This window comes from Dipodomys merriami, unplaced genomic scaffold, assembly GCF_024711535.1.
Source record: "Dipodomys merriami isolate MVZ:Mamm:240054 unplaced genomic scaffold, mDipMer1.0.p SCAF_242, whole genome shotgun sequence".
Lineage (NCBI taxonomy): Eukaryota > Metazoa > Chordata > Mammalia > Rodentia > Heteromyidae > Dipodomys > Dipodomys merriami.
Window position 1 is genome coordinate 1,158,139 of NW_027203849.1, and position 22,625 is coordinate 1,180,763.

The 22,625-nt window shown below is 42.3% G+C and overlaps 1 protein-coding gene across 4 annotated transcripts in view; it reads left to right on the forward strand.

The window, feature by feature from the left end:
• Positions 1–358: 358 nt before the first annotated feature.
• LOC138835945 (ubiquitin carboxyl-terminal hydrolase 34) overlaps positions 359–22,625 on the forward strand; it is a 205,512-nt gene continuing 183,245 nt past the window's right edge. For 2 of the 4 annotated variants that reach the window (XM_070034518.1, XM_070034519.1), the window contains exons 1-2: positions 360–525; positions 14,256–14,343. In XM_070034518.1, coding sequence (XP_069890619.1) covers positions 483–525; positions 14,256–14,343 — 131 coding nt within the window. In that variant the 5' untranslated portion in view covers positions 360–482. Of the gene's footprint in view, positions 526–14,255; positions 14,344–22,625 lie in introns of those variants that run through there. The other 2 variants (XM_070034520.1, XM_070034521.1) reach the window with 2 other exon arrangements.

The window sequence follows — 22,625 nt, forward strand, 5'->3', positions numbered from 1 at the left end:
AGAGAGAGGAGAGAGGGGGAGGGGGAATGAGAGCGCGAGGCGCCTCGCGTCGGCTCCCTAGCCTGGGCGGAAAGAGCCGAGCGCAGCCCGAGCGCTGTATTAAAATGGCGGCGGCAGCGGCGGTGGCCGCGGCGTCTGGTCGGTGGTGAAGTGACTCTGCTGCTTCTCTCCCACCCGCCCCCTTCCTCTCCCCTCCCCCGTCCTTCCCTCCCCCCCTTCCTCGCCGCCGGCGCCTCCGCGCCCCTCCGGCCTGCGCACCACCCCTCGCCCCCCTCCGCTCCCCCGCCCGCTCCGGGGACCGCCGGCCCCCCTCCCCCCCCATCCTCCGGCTCCCCGCCCCGTCCCCGCCGCCGCCCGCCCTCGTCGCCTCCCCGCCCCGCCGGCCGGCCGGCCCCCTCCTCCGCCTCTCTCCCCTCCCCCCCGCCGGCCGGGCTCAGTCAGTGCGAACCTAAGCGGGGGAGGGGGGGGGCGGCGGCCGAACGATGTGTGAGAACTGCGCAGACCTGGTGGAGGTGTTAAATGAAAGTAAGTAGCCGGGGTGGCGGCCTGTTGGGGGGCCCGGTTTGGGGTCCCCGCGCCGCGTTCTGGCCTTCCCAGGCTGCTGAGGCCTGCGGGAGGCGACGATCGCGGCGGGCGGCGGCGTGCTGGCCTAGCGCCTCGGGAAGGTGCGTGATGGTGCGGCCGTCGCGGCGCCTGAGGCCCAGGCCGGCCTGGTTACCTGGGCGCCCGAGTGGCGGCCGCCGCGGAGCTCGGGCCCGGCCGGGCCTAGGAGCTCTCGGAAAGTTTCCTCATTACAGGTGTCAATTAACGTCGGCACTAACGAGCTCTTCGCCCCCACTGCCCTGTCGGGAAGGTAGCGTCGCAGGACCGGGCTGTGCTCCGAGGCCGGAGCGGTCTGGCCGCCCTCTTTGATTTCCAGCGTGCAGCCGAGGCCTTTTTTTTTTTTTTACCTGCTCATTTTCATTAAACTCCTTGGGAAGAGGGTGGTGGCTTTTCCCTCCCTTGAGGGTGTGTGGGTGTATGAAACCCATCTGCCAGTCCTTAAATAGCTGAAAATGAACCGGGATAGCGATGATTGAAACCTTCCCACCTTTATTAAAAAAAAAATAGATAATGAAATTTCTTGGCGGAACGTGCGTCGTTTTAATGGCAAATTCTGTTGAAGGAGAGCTGTGGATCAGATATTCTCCTGGCGTAGTTCATGGCCGGTCTCCTGGAATAAAAGGCCTTGTACTTTTTATTATTGAGCATATGCTGATCTTTTCTGGCCATATTTTACTGATTTTTATTCTTGGCCTTTACAAGATGGTATTTCTGCCTACAGAAACGAATTGTATTGGAAGTTGACTAGGCCCAAAGGACTAGGCTGGAAGAGGTGAACTAGATGAGAAGATAATTGGCAAAAACTTGATGACATAATTCTCATTTACGAAGTTTATGTGGGTTTTGAACTTGTGTGTGAAATTTGGACCAACTTCCGAGCAACCTGTTTTCGAATACTCAACTGATTTATAAAATGTGTAGTCCTGTTTGGCTTTTACGTTATAGTTTTACTTTAATGTCTAAAAGTAATAGAGGAAGGGTTCTAATTTACTTTTTATTATTTGTTCAGATACTGGGTTTGAACTCAGGGCCTCACACTATCGCTTAGCTTTTTCCCTTAAGGTTGGGGCTCTACTCTTTCAGCCACACTTCCAATTCTGGCTTTTTGCTGCGTAATTGGAGATAAGAGTGTCACAGACTTTTTCTGCCTCCTATCCAGAGTCCTTAGATCTCAGCCTCCTAAGTAGCGGGAATTACAGGTTTGAGCCACTACGACCCTGCCCTAATTTACTTTCAGGCGTACATATACTTCATTACAGGTACAAGTAGACAGTTGCACATATTCAACCCATAATTTCCAGTATTTGTATCTTAATTTTTCCTTTTTCTTTTTTTTTTGGGGGGGGGGTCCGGTCGTGGCTCCTGAACTCTGGGCCTGGGCGCTGTCCCTCAGCTCAAGGCTAGAGCTCTACCATTTGAGCCACAGCACCACTTCTGGCTTTTTTCTTTTTGCTTATGTGGTGCTGAGGAATCGAACCCAGGCAGGGCCTCAGGCATGCAAGGCAAGCACTCTACCACTGAGCCACCTTCCCAACCCCTGTATCTTAATTTTTTCTAGAATTTTAAGATTATTGGTATTTTGAGATAATTTTTGGTATAGATGGTTTAGGATATGGTAAACATAGGTCCTTATTAAAGACATATGTATCTTAGATGTTAAGTTGTGTGATTTTGACTTGGGATAGCTTTGTTGTTTAATATAAGGAAAATAATTAAATTTTTGGTGATTTTAAAGTTATTTTAAATTTAAGTAGGAAAATTGTAGCCATAATATGTAAAGAAACTAAAGTTTCAATTCTTTTAAAAAAAGATGGCATATAGATCATTAAGCTACTAGTCAATGTTGTCTGGGAAATTCCTGGAACAGTGGTATTAGACAATGGTGTCTAAAATACTTAGCTGCTAAATGTTTAAAAATTTGCTTCCTAGGGGCTGGGAAGGTGGCTCAGTGGTAGAGCTCTTGCCTTGCATGCCTGAGGCCCTGGGTTCGATTCCTTAGCACCACATAAGCAAAAAGAAAAAAAGCTGGAAGTGGCACTGTGGCTCAAGTGGTAGAGCGCTAGCCTTGAGCTAAGGAGCTAAGGGACAGTGTCCAGGTCCAGAGTTCAGGCCCCACCCCCCAAAAAAAAAATTGCTTCCTAAACAACTAGTATCCTACTAGAGATACTTTGTTTTTTTTCTTTAAAAAAAAATCACAAATTTTGAATGAAATTTACACCAGGATATTTACCAATTAATTTTTAAAAAATCTTTGTAGTTTTAAAGTTATTCTCATTTTTTCCTCTGTGCTGTGTCTGTACCCTTACATAAGATTATTTGTGTGTGTGTTTCCCTGTGTGTGTCCGTCCCTGGGGCTTGAACTCAGTCTGCTCTTTGTCCCTGAGTTTCTTTATGCTCAAGTTTCTTTTTGCTTAAGGCTAATACTCTGCCACTTGAGCCACTTTGCCACTTCTGGATTTTTTTGAGTAGTTTATTGGAGATGAAAGTCCCATGGTCTTTACTGCCTTGGCTTTGGATCAAGATCCTCATATCTCAGTCTCTTTTAGTAAGGATTGTAGGTGGAAACCACCAGCACCTAGTCCAAACATAAAATTCTTTCTCTTGAGAGCAGAAGGTATTACTGTATCTTACCATACTAATGTTTATGGCTGTGGGGCTGGGAAGGTGGCTCAGTGGTAGAGTGCTTGCCTTACATGCATGAGGCCCTGGGTTCGATTCCTTAGCACCACATAAGCAAAAAGAAAAAAAAGCTGGAAGTGGCGCTGTGGCTCAAGTGGTAGAGCACTAGCCTTTAGCTGAAGAGCTGAGGGACAGCGCCCAGGCCCAGAGTTCAGGACCCACAACTGGACCCCCCTCAAAAAAAAAAAAAAGTATTTATGGCTGTGATGGATGCAGCATGAGAATGAACATGATAGTTTTAGGTTGATAAAAAAAACCTGTTGTGTTCAAGTAGGTTATGTATATTTCTTGTAATCTCACTCAATCATTATTGGTTGTCTATCCTTTTCCTCCCCTGTACAAAGGTTCAGTCTTTTTTTTTTTTTTTTTTTTGTCAGTCACAGGCCTGAACTCTGGGCCTGGGCGCTGTCCCTTAGCTCTTCAGCTCAAGGCTAGCACTCTTACCACTTGAGCCACAGTGCCACAGTGCCACTTCCAGCTTTTTCTGCTTATGTGGTGCTTAGGAATTGAACCCAGGGCCTCATGCATGCAAGGCAAACACTCTACCACTGAGCCGCCTTCCCAGCCTAAGATTCAGTCTTAATTAGAATTAAACGAGGTTCCTGTGGCTTACGCCTATAATCTTAGCTAGTGAGGAGATTGAGATCTGAGTATCACTGAAGCCATTTCGGGCAGAAAAGCTTCTGAGATTCTTTCCTCCATTTAACCAGCAAAAAGCCAGAAATGGAGTTGTGGCTCAAGAGGTAGAGTGTCAGCCTTTAGCGACAAAGCTAAGGGGCAGCAGTGCGTAAGTCCTGAGTTCCAGTTCCCAGAATAACGTGCTTACAATTCATCTCCCACTGTTTGATTAACCAAGAGAACAAGTAAAATTAACACACATTAATTTTTTTTAAAGCAGCAGATCAGCATGTAGACCAGGCTCTGTATGTGTGTGTGTGTGTATGCATGTGTATGCTCGCTCCCTGGTATTTCCCTTAGTTTTTTGCTCAAGGCTGGTGTTCTATCTACCATTTGACCCATATGACCACTTACAGCTTTTTGGTGGTTAATTGGAGAGAAGAGTTTTGTGAACTTACCTGCGTGAACTGGTGTTGAATGGTGAGCCTTAGATCTCAGCCTCCTAAGTAAGTGCTCTTGTTTTTTTTTTTGGTTGGTTGTGGGGCTTGAACTCTGGGCGTGGGCACTGTCCCTCAGCTCTTCAGCTCAAGGCAAGCTCTCTACCACTTGAGCCACAGCACCACTTCTGGTTTTCTGGTAGTTAATTGGACTTTCCTGCTCTGGCTGGCTTTGAACTGTGATCCTCAGCTCTCAGCCTGTTGAGTAGCTAGGATTACAGGCGTGAGCCACCGGCGCCCGACTTCTTGCTCTTTTTTCTACTCACAGATTTTGCTGTACCATTTGAGACAAACCTCCAGTCTTCTATATATGCTTTGAAATGAATATTTTAGTGTTAGGTTGAGGTTAATTAGTTGACTTGTAAGGTAAAATTTCCTGAGAGTAAAAATGGCTTTAAATGTACATCAACCTATTAAGCCATTTATGTGGGCTAGGAATTGTAGCTCTGGTAGAATGCTTGTCTAGCATGTGCAACGTCTTAGGGTTACAGGCCTGACCACTAGTGCCCAGCTAAGAGCACTTAATATTGTGTGTCTGTGTATGTATGTATGTATGCATGTATGTATATGTATGTATGTATGTGTATGGGTTGTGGAGCATCTGGGCACTGTCCCTGAGATCTTTTTCCTCAAGTCTAGTGCTCTACCACTGGAACCATGTAGTGCCCCTTCTGGTTTTCTTGTGCTTAATTGGAGATAACAGTCTCACAGATTTTGCTGCCTGGGCTGGCTTTGAACTGTGATCCTTAGATCTTAGCCTCTTGAATAGCTAGGATTACAGACATGAGCCACTGGCGCCCGTGAGCATTTGATTTTTAGTGACTGTATTAGAATTTGAACTTAGGAAACTATACATTTTTTGAGTTCTTTAAATGCTATGAGAATATAGGTCTTTTTTTTTTTCCTTTGGTGGTGGTGCTTGAATCATGGCCTCAGATATGTAAAGCATATTGTCATGAAGGTACATGCTTAGCCCATTATACATTAGTTATAAAGCATTTTTTGTATACATTAGTTTACAGGTTGGATTGATTCTTGAAATTTGAAATACTGATTGTTTTTGTGGTGTGTATTCTTTATGGATTTTTTTCTGTGTTTTTTTTTTTTTTTTTTGTGGTACTGGTCCTGGGGTTTGAACACAGGATCTATGTGTTACCTCTGAGCTGCTTTTTATCAAGGTTAGTGCTCTACCACTTGAGCCACAGAAGAGTCTCACAGACTTTCTGTTTGGGCTGGTATGTTCCAAGATTGATCCTCAGATCTCAACTTCCTGAGTAGCTATTATTACAGGCATGAGCCACCAGTGAGTGCCTTTTTTGTTTGAATTTCAGGACTTGTGTCTTGCTAGGTAGATTCCCTGCTACTAGATCCTAATACTAGATCCTCACCCCAACTCAATTCATACACACACACACACACACACACACACACACACACACACACACACACACACACACACACACACACACACACACACACACACATAATGGCATGTATATATGATATACATATATGATATGCACATATAGATATATATGATATACTTAATACATATATGTTATATACACAAAGTAGCACATCTGCAATAAGCACAAAGACCTGAGTTCAAACTCCAGTACTGTCAAAGGAAGAAAAAAAATCCTCCTCCCTTACCCATGTAATATTTAGCTTGTTCCATGTAACATTGTTGGAAATTTCCTGTATTATGATGAGGAGGAGGAGGAGGATGGTGATGGTGATGGTGATGGAGTCTGGGTACTGTTCCTGAACTCCTTTTTGCTCAAGGCTAGCACTCTACCACTTGAGCCACAGCTCCACTTCAGGTTTCTTGGTAGTTTATTGGAATCTCATGGACTTTACTGCCTGGGCTGTCTTTTTCTCTCCTGGCCGGCACTCTACTGATTAAATCATGCATACACTTCAGGCTTTTTGGTGGGTGGCTAATTGCATTGCATACTAGTCTTCTGATCCATCTGTCCAGGTTGGCTTTGAACTTAAGACCATCAGAATTCAGCTTACTGAGTTGCCAGGACTACAGGCATGAGCCACTGGTGTCCAGCTCCAATTAAATAGCTGCAAGTGTAACTGTGACAAGTGGTAGAGCACTAGTCTTGAGCAAAAAAGCTCAAGGACAACATCCAGGCCCTCAGGTTCAAGCCCCAAGATGACATACAAGGTTACTTCTAATATATGCCCAGAAGTGATAATGCCAAAATCATAAAGTAGTTCTATTTTTAGTTTTTGAGGATCCTTCATGCTAATTTCCACCTAAACACATTATTTACATTCCTACCAACAAACACTGTATAAGGGTTCCTTTATTACACACATCTTAACTAGCAGTTCTTGATCCTCTTGCTTTGTTGCTAGCCATTCTAAGTGGGACAAGATATCTCAATTCATTTATTTGTATTTCCTTCACAACTAATGAAGTTGAACATTTCTTCATACTTTATTCGTTGCCAAGATGACACATGCATGTGGACACTAATGTGCAAGTGCTCACACTCACACAAATGTTGCTTGTGTCTTCATCTTCAAGTGTTTTCCCTATGTTTTTCTGTAGCAGTTCCAAAGTCCCATGTCTTACAGAAACGTCTTTGAGAAATTTTCAATTGATTCTTGCATAAGATGAGAAATTGTGATCTAGTTTCATACTTATGCATGTAGATGTGCAGTTCTCCCAATACCATTTATTGAAGCCGGGTGCAGGTGGCTCACACCTGTAATCCTAGCTACTCAGGAGGCTGAGATCTGTCTTTGAATTGTGATATTCAGATCTCAGCCTTCTGAGTAGCTAGGTATATAACAGGTCCTTATGTGTGACTTCTTAACCTTTCCATATTTGCTTAGAATATTCTTTCAAGTCTTCCTGAGTCACCATTATGTGGTAGTGGTTTATCCTATATTATTTTCATTTTTTCTTGGCACAGTGTACGTATTTTATATTTATTTATCTCTTTTTGTCCATTTTTATTGTACTTAAGTTCTGTGAGGTAGAGACTGTTGCCTTTTCATTTATTATCATATATGTACTACTAAGTACAAAGTATGCAGTAGATAATAGTAAATGCATAAATGACTGTTGTATGTGCACGCGCACACACGTGTGTGTGTGTGTGTACATGTTTGCGTGTGTTTGAATTCAGTATTTCATGCTCTCACTTGACTTTTTTGCTCAAGACTGGTCCTCTACCACTGAGCCACACCTCTACTTCTAGTTTCAGTTAGAATTACTGGTGTGATCTGGTGTTCAGGAAATAATTATTTCTATGCACAGTAAAGATTTAAATACAGAATTATGTACTTTCTTGTTATTGTTGTTTTACTGTAGCATAAAATTGATAAACTATGGTTTCTCAGCTAAACTAACCAGCTGCTTAATTTTGTAATATAGACATGCTCATTTGTGTGTGTTGACTACGTTTGCTTTCTAGATATTACAGCAGACTAGAATAGTTATAAGAGACTGTATGCTTGTGAAACCTAAAATACATAACTTTCTGGCCATAACTGAAATGTTTGCTGGCCAGAAATGGTGATACACATTGGTAATCTCAGCATTTGGGAGTCTGATTCAGGAGGTTTGTGGGGTGGTGGCCAATTTGAGCCCCATAGTTCAAAACTGTTTCGAAGGAAAACATCCTGGAGCTGGGCAGGATGGGGGAGAAAGATGGAAGGGGTGACATTGATCAAGATTCATTGTTACTAGCTAGGTACTTGTGGATCATTCCTGTACTAGCTAGGTACTTGTGGACCATTCCTGTAATCCTAGCTACTCAGGAGATCTGAGAATCACAGTTCTTGTCTAGCCCAGGTAGAAAGTCCATGAGAGTTTTTCCTCCAGTTAGCCACAAAAAAAGTCAAAAGTAGAGTCTGTGGCTCAAGTGATAGAGTGCCAGCTCGCGCACGCACGCGCAGGCGCGCGCACACACACACACACACACTCAGATTCACACAGATACATTGTACATATAAACTGACATGCTAGGTTGAAATTCCTTTGTATTGCAATAATTATAAATATAAGAAAAGGAAGAAGACAAACCATTACTCTTTGCAGATATTAAAAGACTCCATTTAAAACCCTTGGATAAGTCGGGCACTGTTATCTCATGCCTGTAATCCTAGCTACTCAGGAGGCTGAAATCTGAGGATCACAGTGCAAAGCCAGCCAGGGCAGGAAAGTCCTTGAGACTTTTATCTCCAATTAACCAAGAAAACCGGAAGTGGTGTTATGGCTCAAAGTGATTGAGCATTAGTTTTGAGCTGAAGAGCTCAAGGACAGTACCCAAGCCCAGAGTTAAAGCCCTACAACCAAAAAAAAAAAAACAAAAAAACCAAAACAGCCCCCAACAAACTCTTGGATATGCAGATAGGGTTAGCTCAAGTTAGTATCTCTAGCTATTCAAAAAGCTGAGATCTGAAGATTGCAGTTCCAAGCCAGCAAGGCAGAAAGTCTCTGAGACTTTTACCTCCAACTGATAAGCGAAAAGCTGGGAGTACAGGTGTGGTTTTGTGGTAGAGTGCCAGCCTTAATAAGTGAGTAAGTGAGCGTGTGAGACTCTGACCTTAAGCTTCATAACTGGCCCCCAAAGAAAACAAAAAAAAATCTATTCGACCTGGTAGAAATTACAGCAGAGTAGCAGATGCAGGCTGAACAGTGTTGGGTGCTAGTGACTCAAGCCCGTAATCCTAGCAACTCAGGAGGCGGAGATTTGAGGATCACAGTTGGAAGCCAGCCCAGGTAAGAAAGTCCATGAATTTTTTTTTTGTCCCTCGTGAGGCCTGAACTCTGGGCCTGGATGCTGTTCAGCTCACTTGAGCCACAATGCCGCTTTGGCTTTTTCTGCTTATATGGTACTGAGAAATCGAACCCAGGGCCTCATGCATTGAAGGCAAGCACCCTACCACTGAGCCACCTTCCCAGCCAAAATCCATGAAACTCATATCCAATTAACTTCCAAAAAGTTGGAAGTGAAGTTGTGGCTCAAATAGTAAGAGTGTTAGCCTTGAGCAAAAAAGCTTAGGAACAGCTCCCAGGCTTTGAATTCAAGCTTCAGGACCAGCACAAAGCACAAAAACCTAGTTAAACATATAAAAGTCAATAGCTTTCTGTAATGAACTTGCTGAGAAAGAATAAATTCTATTCACGATAGCTTTTTTAAAATGATAGGGTTGGGTGCCAATGGCTCATATTTGAGAAGGCTGAAATCTGAGGATTGTGGTTCTAGGCAGGAAAGTCCTTGAGACTCTTACCTCCTATTAACAGCTAAAAGTATAGCTGTGGCTCAAGTGGTAGAGCACTAGCCTTGAGCACAAAAGCTCAGGGACAGTGCCCAGGCCGAGTTCAAGCCCTAGAACAGGCACACCAAAAACAAAACGAAACACCAAAACAACCTAGGAATAAATTAAAGGACTTGAAAGACCGCAAGAAAAGTCTTAAATGCCAAAGAAAGAAATTAAGAAGATACTAGATCATAAGACCAACTATGTGGGGCTGGGAAGGTGGCTCAGTGGTAGAGCGCTTGCCTTGCATACATGAGGCCCTGGGTTTGATTCCTCAGCAGAAAAAAAAATATCCAGAAGTGGCTCTGTGGCTCAAGTGGTAGAGCACTAGCCTTGAGCTGAAGAGCTGAGGGACAGCGCCCAGGCCCAGAGTTTAGGCCCATGACTGGACCCTCACCCCCCCAAAAAAAAGACCAACCATGTTCATCAGAAGTCCTTAGTATTGAGTATTGTTAAATGATTATACCATGAAAGTGATCAATAGACCCAAAGCAATCAATATCAAAATCTCAATGACATTATTCACAAAAAATAGAAAAACCTATCCTAAAATATGTCTGGAAGCACTGAAAAAATGAATAACCAAAACAATTCTGAGCAAAAAGCCAATGCTAGAGGTTTCATAGTATCTATCTCAAATTATACTACCAAGGTGCTGGTACTAAAGTACTAACACAGACGTGTAGACCCATGGAGTAGATTAGAAAGCCCAGAAATAAACCTATATAACTACAACCATAGAATCTTTGACAAAGCTTGTGATACATATTAAAGAGAGCTTTATATATATATATATATATATATATTTTTTTTTTTTTTTTTTTTTGGTCAGTTGTGGGGCTTGAATTCTGGGCTTGGGCACTATCCCTGCGCTTTTCAGCTCAAGGCGAGCGCTCTACCGCTTGAGCCACAGTGCCACTTTTGATTTTTCTGGTGGTTAATTGGAGATGAGTCTCATGGACTTTTCTGCCCCAGCTGGCTTTGAACCGTGATCCTCAGATCTCAGCCTCCTGAGTAGCTAGGATTACAGGCATGAGCCACCTGCGCCCGGCTTCAATAAATGGTATTGGGAGAACTGCACATCTACATGCATAAGTATGAAACTAGATCACAATTTCTCATCTTATGCAAGAATCAATTGAAAATTTCTCAAAGACGTTTCTGTAAGACATGGGACTTTGGAACTGCTACAGAAAAACATAGGGAAAACACTTGAAGATGAAGACACAAGCAACATTTGTGTGAGTGTGAGCACTTGCACATTTTTTTTTTTTTTTTTTTTGGTCGGTCGTGGGACTTGAACTCTGGGCCTGGGTGCTGTCCCTCAGCTCTTCAGCTCAAGGCGAGCGCTCTACCACTTGAGCTACAGCACCACTTCCGGTTTTCTGGTGGTTTATTGGAGATAGGAGTCTCACGGTCTCTCCTGCCCGGGCTGGCTTTGAACTGCGATCCTCAGATCTCAGCCTCCTGAGTAGCTAGGATTATAGGCGTGAGCCACCAGCGCCCGGCTCACTTGCACATTTGTGTCCACATGCATGTGTCATCTTGGGGCTTGAACTTCAGGGCCTGGATGTTGTCCTTGAGCTTTTTTGCTCAAGACTAGTGCTCTACCACTTGTCACAGTTTCACATGCAGCTATTTAATTGGAGCTGGACACCAGTGGCTCATGCCTGTAGTCCTGGCAACTCAGTAAGCTGAATTCTGATGGTCTTAAGTTCAAAGCCAACCTGGACAGATGGATCAGAAGACTGGTATGCAATTAGCCACCCACCAAAAAGCCTGAAGTGTATGCATGATTTAATCAGTAGAGTGCCGGCCAGGAGAGAAAAAGCAGAGAAAGAGTTGCACAAAGGCCTAAGTTCAAACTCCAGCACTGGCAACGAATAAAGTATGAAGAAATGTTCAACTTCATTAGTTGTGAAGGAAATACAAATAAATGAATTGAGATATCTTGCCCCACTTAGAATGGCTAGCAAAAAAGAAAGAGGATCAAGAACTGCTAGTTAAGATGTGTGTAATAAAGGAACCCTTATACAGTGTTTGTTGGTAGGAATGTAAATAATGTGTTTAGGTGGAAATTAGCATGAAGGATCCTCAAAAACTAAAAATAGAACTACTTCATGATTTTGGCATTATCACTCCTGGGCCTATATTGGAAGTAACCTTGTAAGTCAGTATATAATAGAGATATTATCTGCACACTGATGTTTATTTCAGCACTATTCACAGTAGCCAAATTGTGGAGTCAGTTTGTGCCCATCAACTGGTGAATGGATAAAGACAATATAGAATATATACAATGTAGTATTAATCAGCTAAAAAGAATGAAATTGGCCTGGGAAATATGGCTGCAGTTGGTATAGCCCTTACTCTAGACACTGAATTCACACCCAAGTCCCATAAAAAAATTGAAAAAAAATATGGAAATATGTTATTTTCAGGAAAAAGGATGAAACTGTTAAATAATCCAGACTTAAATATTCCTTGTTCTCTCATGCACAGACTAGACATACACACATGTATCACATGAATGTAAAAAGGGGCCTGGTTTTTTTTTTTTTGAGGGGAGAGAACCAGTGGGAAGGGGAAAGAAGTTGGATGGGGCCCATGCATATGATCAAAGTATAGTATGTGTACACAGGAAAATAGTTTAATGAAACTTGCCAAAGATTGAAAGAGTTCAAGTCCCAGGACTGGCAAAAAAAAAAAAAAAAAGGCTTACTGTCCCCAATCTTTTGTATAATATAACATTTTACACTAGAAGATATTAGTTGGACATTAGTCCAACTGTACTATTTATTTGCCAATAGTGGGGCTTGAACTTAGGGCCTTATGACCATACTTGGCTCTTTTGTTCAACCTTGGCACTGTATCACTTAAGCCATACCACTTAAGCATTTTGCTAGTTTTTTGAAGAGTGTCTTGGATTTGTCTGCCTGAGCTGGTTTCCAAATGGGACCCTCAGCTCTGAGACTCACAGAGCCACCAGTGTCTGGCATCCAGATTCACTTTTTGATTTTATTTTGTAATATCAAGGATTGAACAGTCTTGTACATGCTAATATGCAAGTGCTCTACCGTTTAGCCTTGTCCCCAGCAAACCACTTTTTTTTTTTTGGTCATGAGGCTTGAACTCTGAGCCTGGGTGCTGTCCCTGAGCTCTTCAGCCCAAGGCGAGCACTCTACCACTTGAGTCACAGCACCACTTCTGGTTTCATGGTGGTTAATTGGAGATAATAGTCTCATAGATTTTCCTGCCTGGGCTGGCTCTGAAGCATGATCCTCAGATCTCAGCCTGCTGAGTAGCTAGGATTATAGGTATGAGCTACCAGACCCCAGCTTCCAGCAAGCTACTTTTAAAATACAGTTTCGGTGTCCAGTTTAGGATCTTTTCATAGTGAAACATACCGTTTTTGAAATTCAGTGGAGATCAGTCAGAAAGTTGAGGAGAGAGTTTAATAGTGGGATGTTGGGTTTTTTTTTTTTTTTTTTTTTTGCTGGTCATGGGGCTTGAACTCTGGGCTTGGGCACTATCCCTCAGCTCTTCAGCTCAAGGTGAGAGCACTCTACCGCAGTGCCACTTCCGGTTTTCTAGTGGTTTATTGGAGATAGGAGTCTGGAGTGGCTTTGAACCGTGATCCTCAGATCTCAGCCTCTTCAGTAGCTAGGATTACAGGCGTGAGCCACCAGCGCCCGGTGGGATACTGGATTTTTAAGAGAAAGAAGCAACCTTGACCAAACTGGCGTCTTTAGGAAACAACTTATTTTCCCTATGAAGGGGAAAATAGACATTAAAATTGGGTTGTCAGAATCTAATAATTTAAGGGAGGCCTTGTGGAGAGATCTAGGGTTTAAGGAAGGGATGCTGCTGAGCTACCACTGGTACTGCTGGTAGAGGGACCTCAAGACTGGTTGTTTGAATTCTAAGAGAAACTTTGCAGATGGAACCAGTGCTATTGTTGTTTTTCTGTATCTCAAGCTACAAGCTCTCTTTCTCTCCTTTAGTTCTAGCGTCTCATAGGCATCAGGAAGATCTTAACAGGAAGCCAGCTGGATATAAAAGTATAGCTTTCAGAGGTCCCGGGACCTATACCACAAAGCATAAAACAGAAGAGTAGATTTGGATTTGAGATAAGAAACCAGCAAATGTTACCTTCTTCATGCATCTAATGTTAGGAATCTGTTTTTAAACTCAGATTCATCAGTAACACAAGATTGATTGACTTAAGTGTATTTGTGATGGGTACTGGTGACTCATACCTGTAAATTCTAGGTATACAGGAAAGGCTGAGATCTGAAGATCAGGGTATGAAGCCAGTCAGGGCATGAAAGTCCCTAAGATTCTTACCTCTCACTAAGTACCAAAAAAGCCAGAAATGGAGCTGTGTCTAAGTGGTAGAGCACAAGCCCTGAGCAAAATAATATCAGGGACAGTGCCCAGGCCTGAGTTCAAGCTCCAGGACTGGCACACAAAAAAAAACACAAAAAAAATTGCAAATTGAGGTTTTTGTTTTTGTATTGGCTTTAACATTGGTTTAGCATTATTCATAATTATTTTTCTTTATTTCAGTATCAGATATAGAAGGTGGTGATGGACTGCAGCTTAGGAAGGAACATACTCTCAAAATTTTTGCTTATATCAATTCCTGGACACAGAGGTATGCATTTTTCTGTATTTTGAAGATTAACTTTATGAGTTATATTTTGAATTGCCTTTGTTTGTCATCAAGTTCTCTTCTTGGATGTTGCATTGTTGCATTAGATACCTTTGGCTTTAAGTGGATGTTTATCTGTACTTAAAATCATCTTTATCCTCACACTAAGAATCTTCACTTAAGTGCCTATCCAATTTAAATAATCTTTCTAAAATTTTTATGAGTAAGAATGTTATCCACTGTTGCCCACAGTATTATGTACAATGATCAGTGAACATATTGAATATGGTGGCACAAGAGAATGTCCTGAGGTACACATTATAGCAGGCTAGCTAATCATAGAGTTTAGCAAGAATAGTTAATTTCAAATATCAGTTGCTCTATAGTAGTGTACTTTTTTTTTTTTTTTGTCAGTGGTGGGGCTTGAACTCTGGGCTTGGGCGCTGTCCTCAGCTCTTTAGCTCAAGGCAAGCGTTCTACAGCTTGAGCCACAGTGCCACTTCTAGTTTTCTAGGGGTTTTATTGGAGATAGGAGTGTCACGGACTTTCCTGCCCAGGCTGGCTTTGAACCGAGATCCTGGGATCTCAGCCTCCTGAGGAGCTAGGATTACAGGCGCCCGGCTAGTAGTATACTTTTTAAAAGAATTTTTTCCTTCATCTGTAAAATTACACATTGTTTAAGAAAAGCTTGTAGGTTTTAATTATCTAAAACTGGTATGTTGTTAAAAGAAATCTAACAGAATGAATGCGCTTGTCAAGGTATACTGTATATACCTATAGAATGACTATAATGTAGTATTGTACATTTAAAACATTGTACTATTATTATATGCTAAGAAAATACACTGGTATATCATCAGTTTTAGCATCTCTTTTTTTTTTTTGTTCCTGGGGCTTGAACTCTGGGCCTGGATGCTGTCCCTCAGCTCTTCAGCTCCAGGCGAGCACTCTACCACTTGAGCTACAGCGCCACTTCTGGTTTTCTTTTTCTTTTTCTTTTTTTGGGGGGGGGTCCGGTCGTGGGGCCTGAACTCTGGGCCTGGGGCTGTCTCTCAGCTTTTCAGCTCAAGGCTAGTGCTCTACCACTTGAGCCACAGCGCCTCTTCAGCTCCAGGCGAGCACTCTACCACTTGAGCTACAGCGCCACTTCTGGTTTTCTTTTTCTTTTTTTTTTTTGGGGGGGGGTCCGGTCGTGGGGCCTGAACTCTGGGCCTGGGCGCTGTCCCTCAGCTCTTCAGCTCAAGGCTAGTGCTTTACCACTTGAGCCACAGCGCCACTTCCAGCTTTTTTTCTTTTTGCTTATGTGGTGCTGAGGAATCGAACCCAGGGCCTCAGCATGCAAGGCAAGCGCTCTACCACTGAGCCACCTTCCCAGCCCCCAGTAACTTACTTTTAAAAACAGAGTTTAGAAGCTAATTGCTTTTGAATAGGTTTAGGTATGTGCTCCACATATACAAAAAATAAGGTTTTGTTTTATTTTGGCATCAAGGGTGTGTGTGTGTGTGTGTGTGTGTGTGTGTGTGTGTGTGTGTGTGTGTGTGTGTGTGTGTGTGTGTGTGTGTGTGTGTGTGTGTGTGTGTGTGTGTGTGTGTGTGTGTGTGTGTGTGTGTGTGTGTGTGTGTGTGTGTGTGTGTGTGTGTGTGTTATGGGTGTTACCTCTGAGCTATTTTTTTGGCCGGTTGTGGGCCTGTTCTGGCTTTTTCTGCTTATGTGGTGTTGGGGAATCAAACTCAGGGCCTCATGCTTGCAAGGCAGTTACTCTACCACTGAGCTACCGTCCTAGGCCCTGTCCCAGAGCTTTTATGCTCAAGGCTAATGCTCTACCACTTGAGACACAGATCCACTTTTGCCTTTTTGTTGATTAATTGGATATAAGAGTATCACAGATTTTCCTCCCTAGGCTGGCTTCAAACCACAGTCCTCACCTCTAAGTCTTCTTAGTAAGATTACAGATGTGAGCCACTGGCACCTGGCTCAAGGACATTTTTGATTTAGGATCTCCTTTTTGTCTGGCAATCTGCCTCTTAGTCTTCCTATTATTGCTTTGATGTCAAGTACTTGCCAATGTGTCCCAGTTCTTTCTTTGGAGATGGAACCTCAAGGATTGTTGGCTTGGACTGGCACTGTGATCCTTCCAGTCCTTCCGTGTAGCTTTAGGATTCCACTGTGCCCAGCTTTGGGTCTTAAAAACTTTACTTTGAACTGTGAGCCTTCCAACCTCTGCCTCCCAAGTAGCTAGGCTTACAGGTGTGACTGCATTCAAAAAAAAGTCACTTGGAGCCTGGCGCTGGTGGCTCATGCCTGTAATCCTAGCTACTCAGGAGGTTGATATATGAGGATCACAGTTCAAAGCCAGCCCTAACAGGAAAATTTGTGAGACTCTCATCCCCAGTAAACCACCAGAAAACCGAAAGTGGTGCTGTGGCCCAAGTGGTAGAGCACTAGCCTTGAGCTGAAGAGCTCAGGGACAGTGCCCAGGCCCAGAGTTAAAGCTTCACAACTGAGAAAAAAAAAACAAACTTTATGTTTTAAAATGTAAGCCCTCAGGTGGATAATAAAATTTTAATAAGGCTAGAAAGTAATAGTTGTAAGAACTATAAAGGCAGTAAAGTCTGGTATAAGGGTATGAATGATATTGGTGAATACAAGCAATCTATACTGTTAAAATGTAAATGATAAAGTAGCTATGATTAATTAATTAATTTTTGTCAGTTGTGGGGCTTGAACTCTGGGCCTGGGTGCTGTCCCTCAGCTCTTCATCTCAAGGCGAGCGCTCTACCACTTGACACAGCACCACTTACTGTTGTTCTGGTAGTTTGTTGGAGATAAGAGTCTCACAGACGTTCCTGCCCAGGCTGGCTTTGAGCCATGATTCTCAGATCTCAGCCTCTTGAGTTGCTAGGATTACAGACTTGAGCCACCGATGCTCAGCTTCATGTGAATTATTTTCCTTGTATGGATCACTAATTTTTTCCCCAACTCTCTAACCCTTTTTAGTTTGATGTTATTTTTCTCCCACAGACTTATGTCGTGTTTTTTCATTTTTTTCCTGCTTCAGTCTGTATTGATTGCTCTCAAGGATTGCTAAACATTTATTTCCTTTTCTGATTTTATTTATTTATTTTTGCCTGTCCTGGGGCTTAATTTCAGGGACTGGGCCCTGTCCCTGAGCTTCTTTGCTCAAGGCTAGCACTCTTATCATTTGAGCCACAGAACCACTTCCAGCTTTTTCTGTTCATGTGGTACTGAGCTGGGGCTTCATGTGTGCCAGACTAGCACTCTACCCCTAAGCCAATTTCCTACCCCTCTGATCTCATCTTAAAATTACTTTTCTTGTATATTGAATGTACAGTGTAATTCCAGTTTTTAGTCTTTTTTTTTTTTTTTTTTTTGGTCCGTTGTGGGGCTTGGGTGCTGTCCCTGCACTCACTCTTCAGCTCAAGGCAAGCGCTCTGCTGCTTGAGCCACAGCGCCACTTCGGGTTTTCTATTGGAGATAAGAGTCTCACAGACTCTCCTGCCTGGGCTGGCTTTGAACCTCGATCTTCAGATCTCAGCCTGCTAAGTTGCTAGGATTAGAGGCGTGAGCCACCGACGCCTGTCAGTTTTTTTGATTCATATACTTGTTAAGAACATTTTTTCCCCCTTTTTTCTTTTTTTTGTGGCAAGCAGGTAGTTAGTACTGGAACTTGAACTCAATTTGGTACTTCTCCTTGGCTTTTTTACCCAAATCCAGTGCTCTACCATTTGGGTTACAACTCCACTTCTGGCATTTTCCTGGCTAATTGAAGATAAGAATCTCCAGTCTATCTAGGTTGGCCTCCAGCTAAGATTCTAAGATATCAGCCTCCTGAGTAGTTCGGATTGTAAGTGTGAGTCACCAGTGCTTGGTGAGAAAGACTTCTAAGAAAAAATACATAGGCAAAATGTACTTTTTATACTTTATAGGGCTAAATTTTTTTTCTACACATGAATGAAAAGCTTTTTTTTGGATACTGAATTTTATGTGGAAAATGGTTTTCTATCATCACTGTGAAGTATAGCACTCTATTGCATTGTAGGTACTAATACTGATTTGTGGAAGTATTGGCTGTTTTGTTTTTGTCGGTCATGGAGCTTGAACTCTGGGTCTGGGCACTGTTCCTCAGCTCTTCAGCTCAAGGCTAGGGCTCTACTGCTTGAGCCACAGAGCCACTTCCGGTTTTCTGTTGGTTTATTGGAGATAAGAGTCTCTTGGACTTTCCTGTCTGGGCTGGCTTTGAACCATGATCCTTAGATCTCAGCCTCCTGAGTAGCCAGGATTACAGGTATGAGCCACCAGTGCCTGACTGAACATTTTTATTTGGTAATTTTCTCACTTTATACTTTCTGTTGCTTTTTTTTTTTTTTTTTTCCTTTTTTTTGTCAGTCATGGGGCTTGAACTCTAGGCCTGGGCACTTTACCTGTGCTCTTCAGCTCAAGGCGAGTACTTGTACTGCTTGAGCCACAGCACCACTTCCTTTCTGTTTTGTCTTTTAGGAACTGTTATTATTACTTTGCTATAAGTCTTGCTCTGACAGGATTGTATTTTGTAATCCATATTTGTTTTCATTATCATTTCATTCTTGTCTACTCAGCATAAGTTGGATTTAAGACCTTTTTTCCCTTTTTTGCATTTTATGAATTCAGTTCTACCAATCATTTTGCTGTTGTTTTTATCTGTCTTTGTAGAGCAGGTTTTTTGAAAATTCTTGTTATCTTCGGCTATTCTTTTATGGTTGAGTGAACCATTAAGCTGGGTGCTACTGGTGGCTTATACCTTTAATCCTAGTTACTCAGGAGGCTGAGATCTAAGGATCTTTGTTTAGAAGCTAGCTCAAGGAGGAAAGTCTGAGACTCCTCTCTGTCTCTGTCTCTCTTGTCACACACACACACACACACACACACACACACACACACACACACACACACACACACACACAAACACACACACACACACACACACACACACAGCTGGAAAGTGGAGCTGTGGCTCAAGTGGTAGAGCTCTAGCCTTGAGTTAAAAGCTAAAAACACACACACACACACGCACACACACACGCACACGCACACACACACGGAAAGTGGAGCTGTGGCTCAAGTGGTAGAGCTCTAGCCTTGAGTTAAAAGCTAAATGTCAGTGCCCAGGTCTTGAGTTCTAGCCCCAGTAGGGGTATATGAGAAAAAGGGAAGGGAGGAGACATAGGAAGGGGGAGAAAGGGAAGGAGCTGGAAGGAAAGACAGGGAGAGCAACTAAAAAGTGGATTGGCTGTTCTCTGTGGGTAGAACATCTCTCAATGTTGGTCTACTTTGTATGTGAGGATAAACTGGCTTTTCTCTTAGAATATTTGTATTCTCTAAGGTATACATCCTTTAGTGTTTGGCCATGAGAAATGTTAATCTGGTTGTTGGACATCAAAATATATTCTCACTGAGTCCTGTTTTTTGCCCCATGTTTCACCCTTATGTTCAGAGATGTTTGGAGCTTTTTTTTTTTAAACTAAGTAGTTGTACAATAAAGTTTCAATTTCATAAGTCAAGTTATAAGTACAGGACATCTTGATCAATGTCACCCCTTCCATTATTCTCTCTCATTTTCCCCCCTTCCCATCTTTACATTCAATTTACATAGTTCATTTTTTACATAGTGTACATTGAATATAATGACTAATGACTGCATTTGCTTACCCTTCCTCCTTTGTGTACCCCCCCCCCCCATTGTTCTTCACCATGTTTCTGCTTCATGGTATATATTTTGTTACGAGAATTCATTAATTGTTCAGAGGAGTTTCACAATTGGACTCCTTCCTTAAGTATGACATTTTGTAGTCAGTCTGTGTGTATATGCATAATACCCTGTGTATATTATCATGTATGTTTGTATTTTATTTAAGTTTTGGGTCTGACCTTGGAGCTTGAACTCAGGGCCTGGGCCTGTCCTTGAGCTTCATTGCTCAAAATTACTGCCTGAGCTACAGTATTACTTACTAGCTTTTTTTTGTAGTTAATTGGTGGTAAAAGTTTCACTTAATTTCCTGCCTGGGCTGAAATCAATCCTCACATCTCAGCCTCCTAAGTAGCTAGGATTATAAGTATGAGCTGGTGCTGGTTGTGTTTGTATATTAGATCTAATTTTCATGTATGAGAGAAATAGGCACTGCTTGTCTCTATGACCCTGACTTCACTTAACATTTTTCCTAAGTCTGACCCATTTCCCTGCAAATGATATGTTATTCTTTCTGATAGATGCGTAAAATTCCATTGTATATATTGATCCACTAATTTGTTGTAGGGTTTCTAGGCTGTTTTCATGACTTGGCTATTGTGAATATCACAACAATGAACATGGGTGTGCAAATATATTTACAGCATCCTGTAATGCCCTTGGTAGATGCCCTAGAGTAGTATCTCTGGATCATAGGGTATTTTTTTTTTGGGGGGGGTCCGGTTGTGGGGCCTGAACTCTGGGCATGGGCACTGTCCCTCAGCTTTTCAGCTCAAGGCTACCACTCTACCACTTGAGCCACAGGGCCACTTTTGGCTTTTTTTTCTCTTTGCTTATGTGGTGCTGGGGAATCGAACCCAGGGCCTCATGCATGCAGGGCAAGCGCTCTACCACTGAGCCACCTTCCCAGCCCCATAGGGTATTTTTATGTTTAGTTTTTTGAGTACTCTCCAGACTGCCCTCTAGAGTGGTTGTACTAATTTATATTCCCATCAACAATGTGAAAGGGTTTCTTCTTCCTTCCTCTCCCCTCCAACCCCAGCATTTTTCTTTTTTGGGGGGTGGGGGCGGTCAGGGCCTGAGTGCTGTCCTTGATCTCTTTGGTCAAGATTAGCACTCTACTTCCTTGAGCCACAGCTCCCCTTCTTGCTTTTCTGGTAGTTAATTGGAGCTAAGAGTCTCAGGGACTTTACTGCCCGGGCTGGCTTTGAACCACAGTCCTCAGATCTCAGCCTTCTAAATAGCTAGGCTTATAGGCATGAGCCATCAGCACCAGCCATAAGATTCTTACCTCCACTCAGCCACCCAAAAGGACCTGAAGTGGAGCTCTGACTCAAGTGATGAGTGCTAGCCTTAAGTAAAAATGCTCAAGAATATCTTTTAATTATCTTCTGTAGTACTGGTTTGGTGGCAATAAATTGTTTTAATTTTTCTTCATTATGGAATGTTTTTATTTGTCCTTTAGTTGTGAAGGAGAGCTTTGTTGGGTATAGTATTCTTGGTTGGTAGTTGTTTGCCTTTAGTGTTTGGCCTACATCATTCCAGGCTCTTCATGCTTTCGTGGTCTCAGCTAAGAAATCTGTAGTTACTCTGACAGCTTTTAGAATCTTTTCCTTGTTCTCTATTGATCCTGTGTGGATTACATTGTGGTAATGGGATGTTCTTTTCTGGTCTGGTTTGTTTGGTGTTCTAAAGGCTTCTTGTCTGAATAGGCCTATCTTTTTGGATGTTTGGAACTTCCCTGGTAGAATTCTGTTAAATATGTGTCCTACCCTTTAGTTGCTTGCTCTTGTCCTTCCTCAATATCTACCAGTCTCAAATTAGGTCTTCTAATTGAATCTGAAAATCAACAAGAACCTGTTATTGGCAGAGAAAATATTCCTTACGAAAGGACCATATAATGTAGTAAGAATAGATGAGGCACAGCTCATGGCAGGAGTTACCAGACACTTCTCAGTCTTCTCTCAATATCAATAGAAATGTATTAGTGCTTGTGTAAGGATTGTGAAGTTTTAAAGCTTGAAGTAAAAATAACAAAAAAGATCTATTTGTCATATTTACAAGGTGTAATTATGCTTGGTTTATTACTCCAGATAAGAGAATAGTTTTAGGAAATAGAAAATTTTACAAATTAAAGGTGTTTGCCAAGTTTTGTTGTACTTACTTGATATCTTACTGTTTTAAAATAAAATGAAATATATTTGCCCCACTTAAAAAAATACTCAGGGACAGTGCATAAGCCCTTGGATTCAAACCGTAAGACTAGCCCTTTCTATGAAAGGGCTTTTAATTCAACATATTAAAGATAATAATAAAAATGTAAAATAATAAAATGCTGAAGTTCATGACTTATCCTTAAAGCTGATTTTCCCTAAACATTGCATAAACAGACTGTTCATCTGAATTGCTTTTGGAACCTTTTTCTTTTTGTAGAAGTTTTTATATTAAGGAATTTTAAAGCTGATGAAGGCCTTCAAAGAAATAACCCTTTCATTTTGTGGCTGAGAAAACAGGCATAATATGTTACAAATTTCTGTGGGCC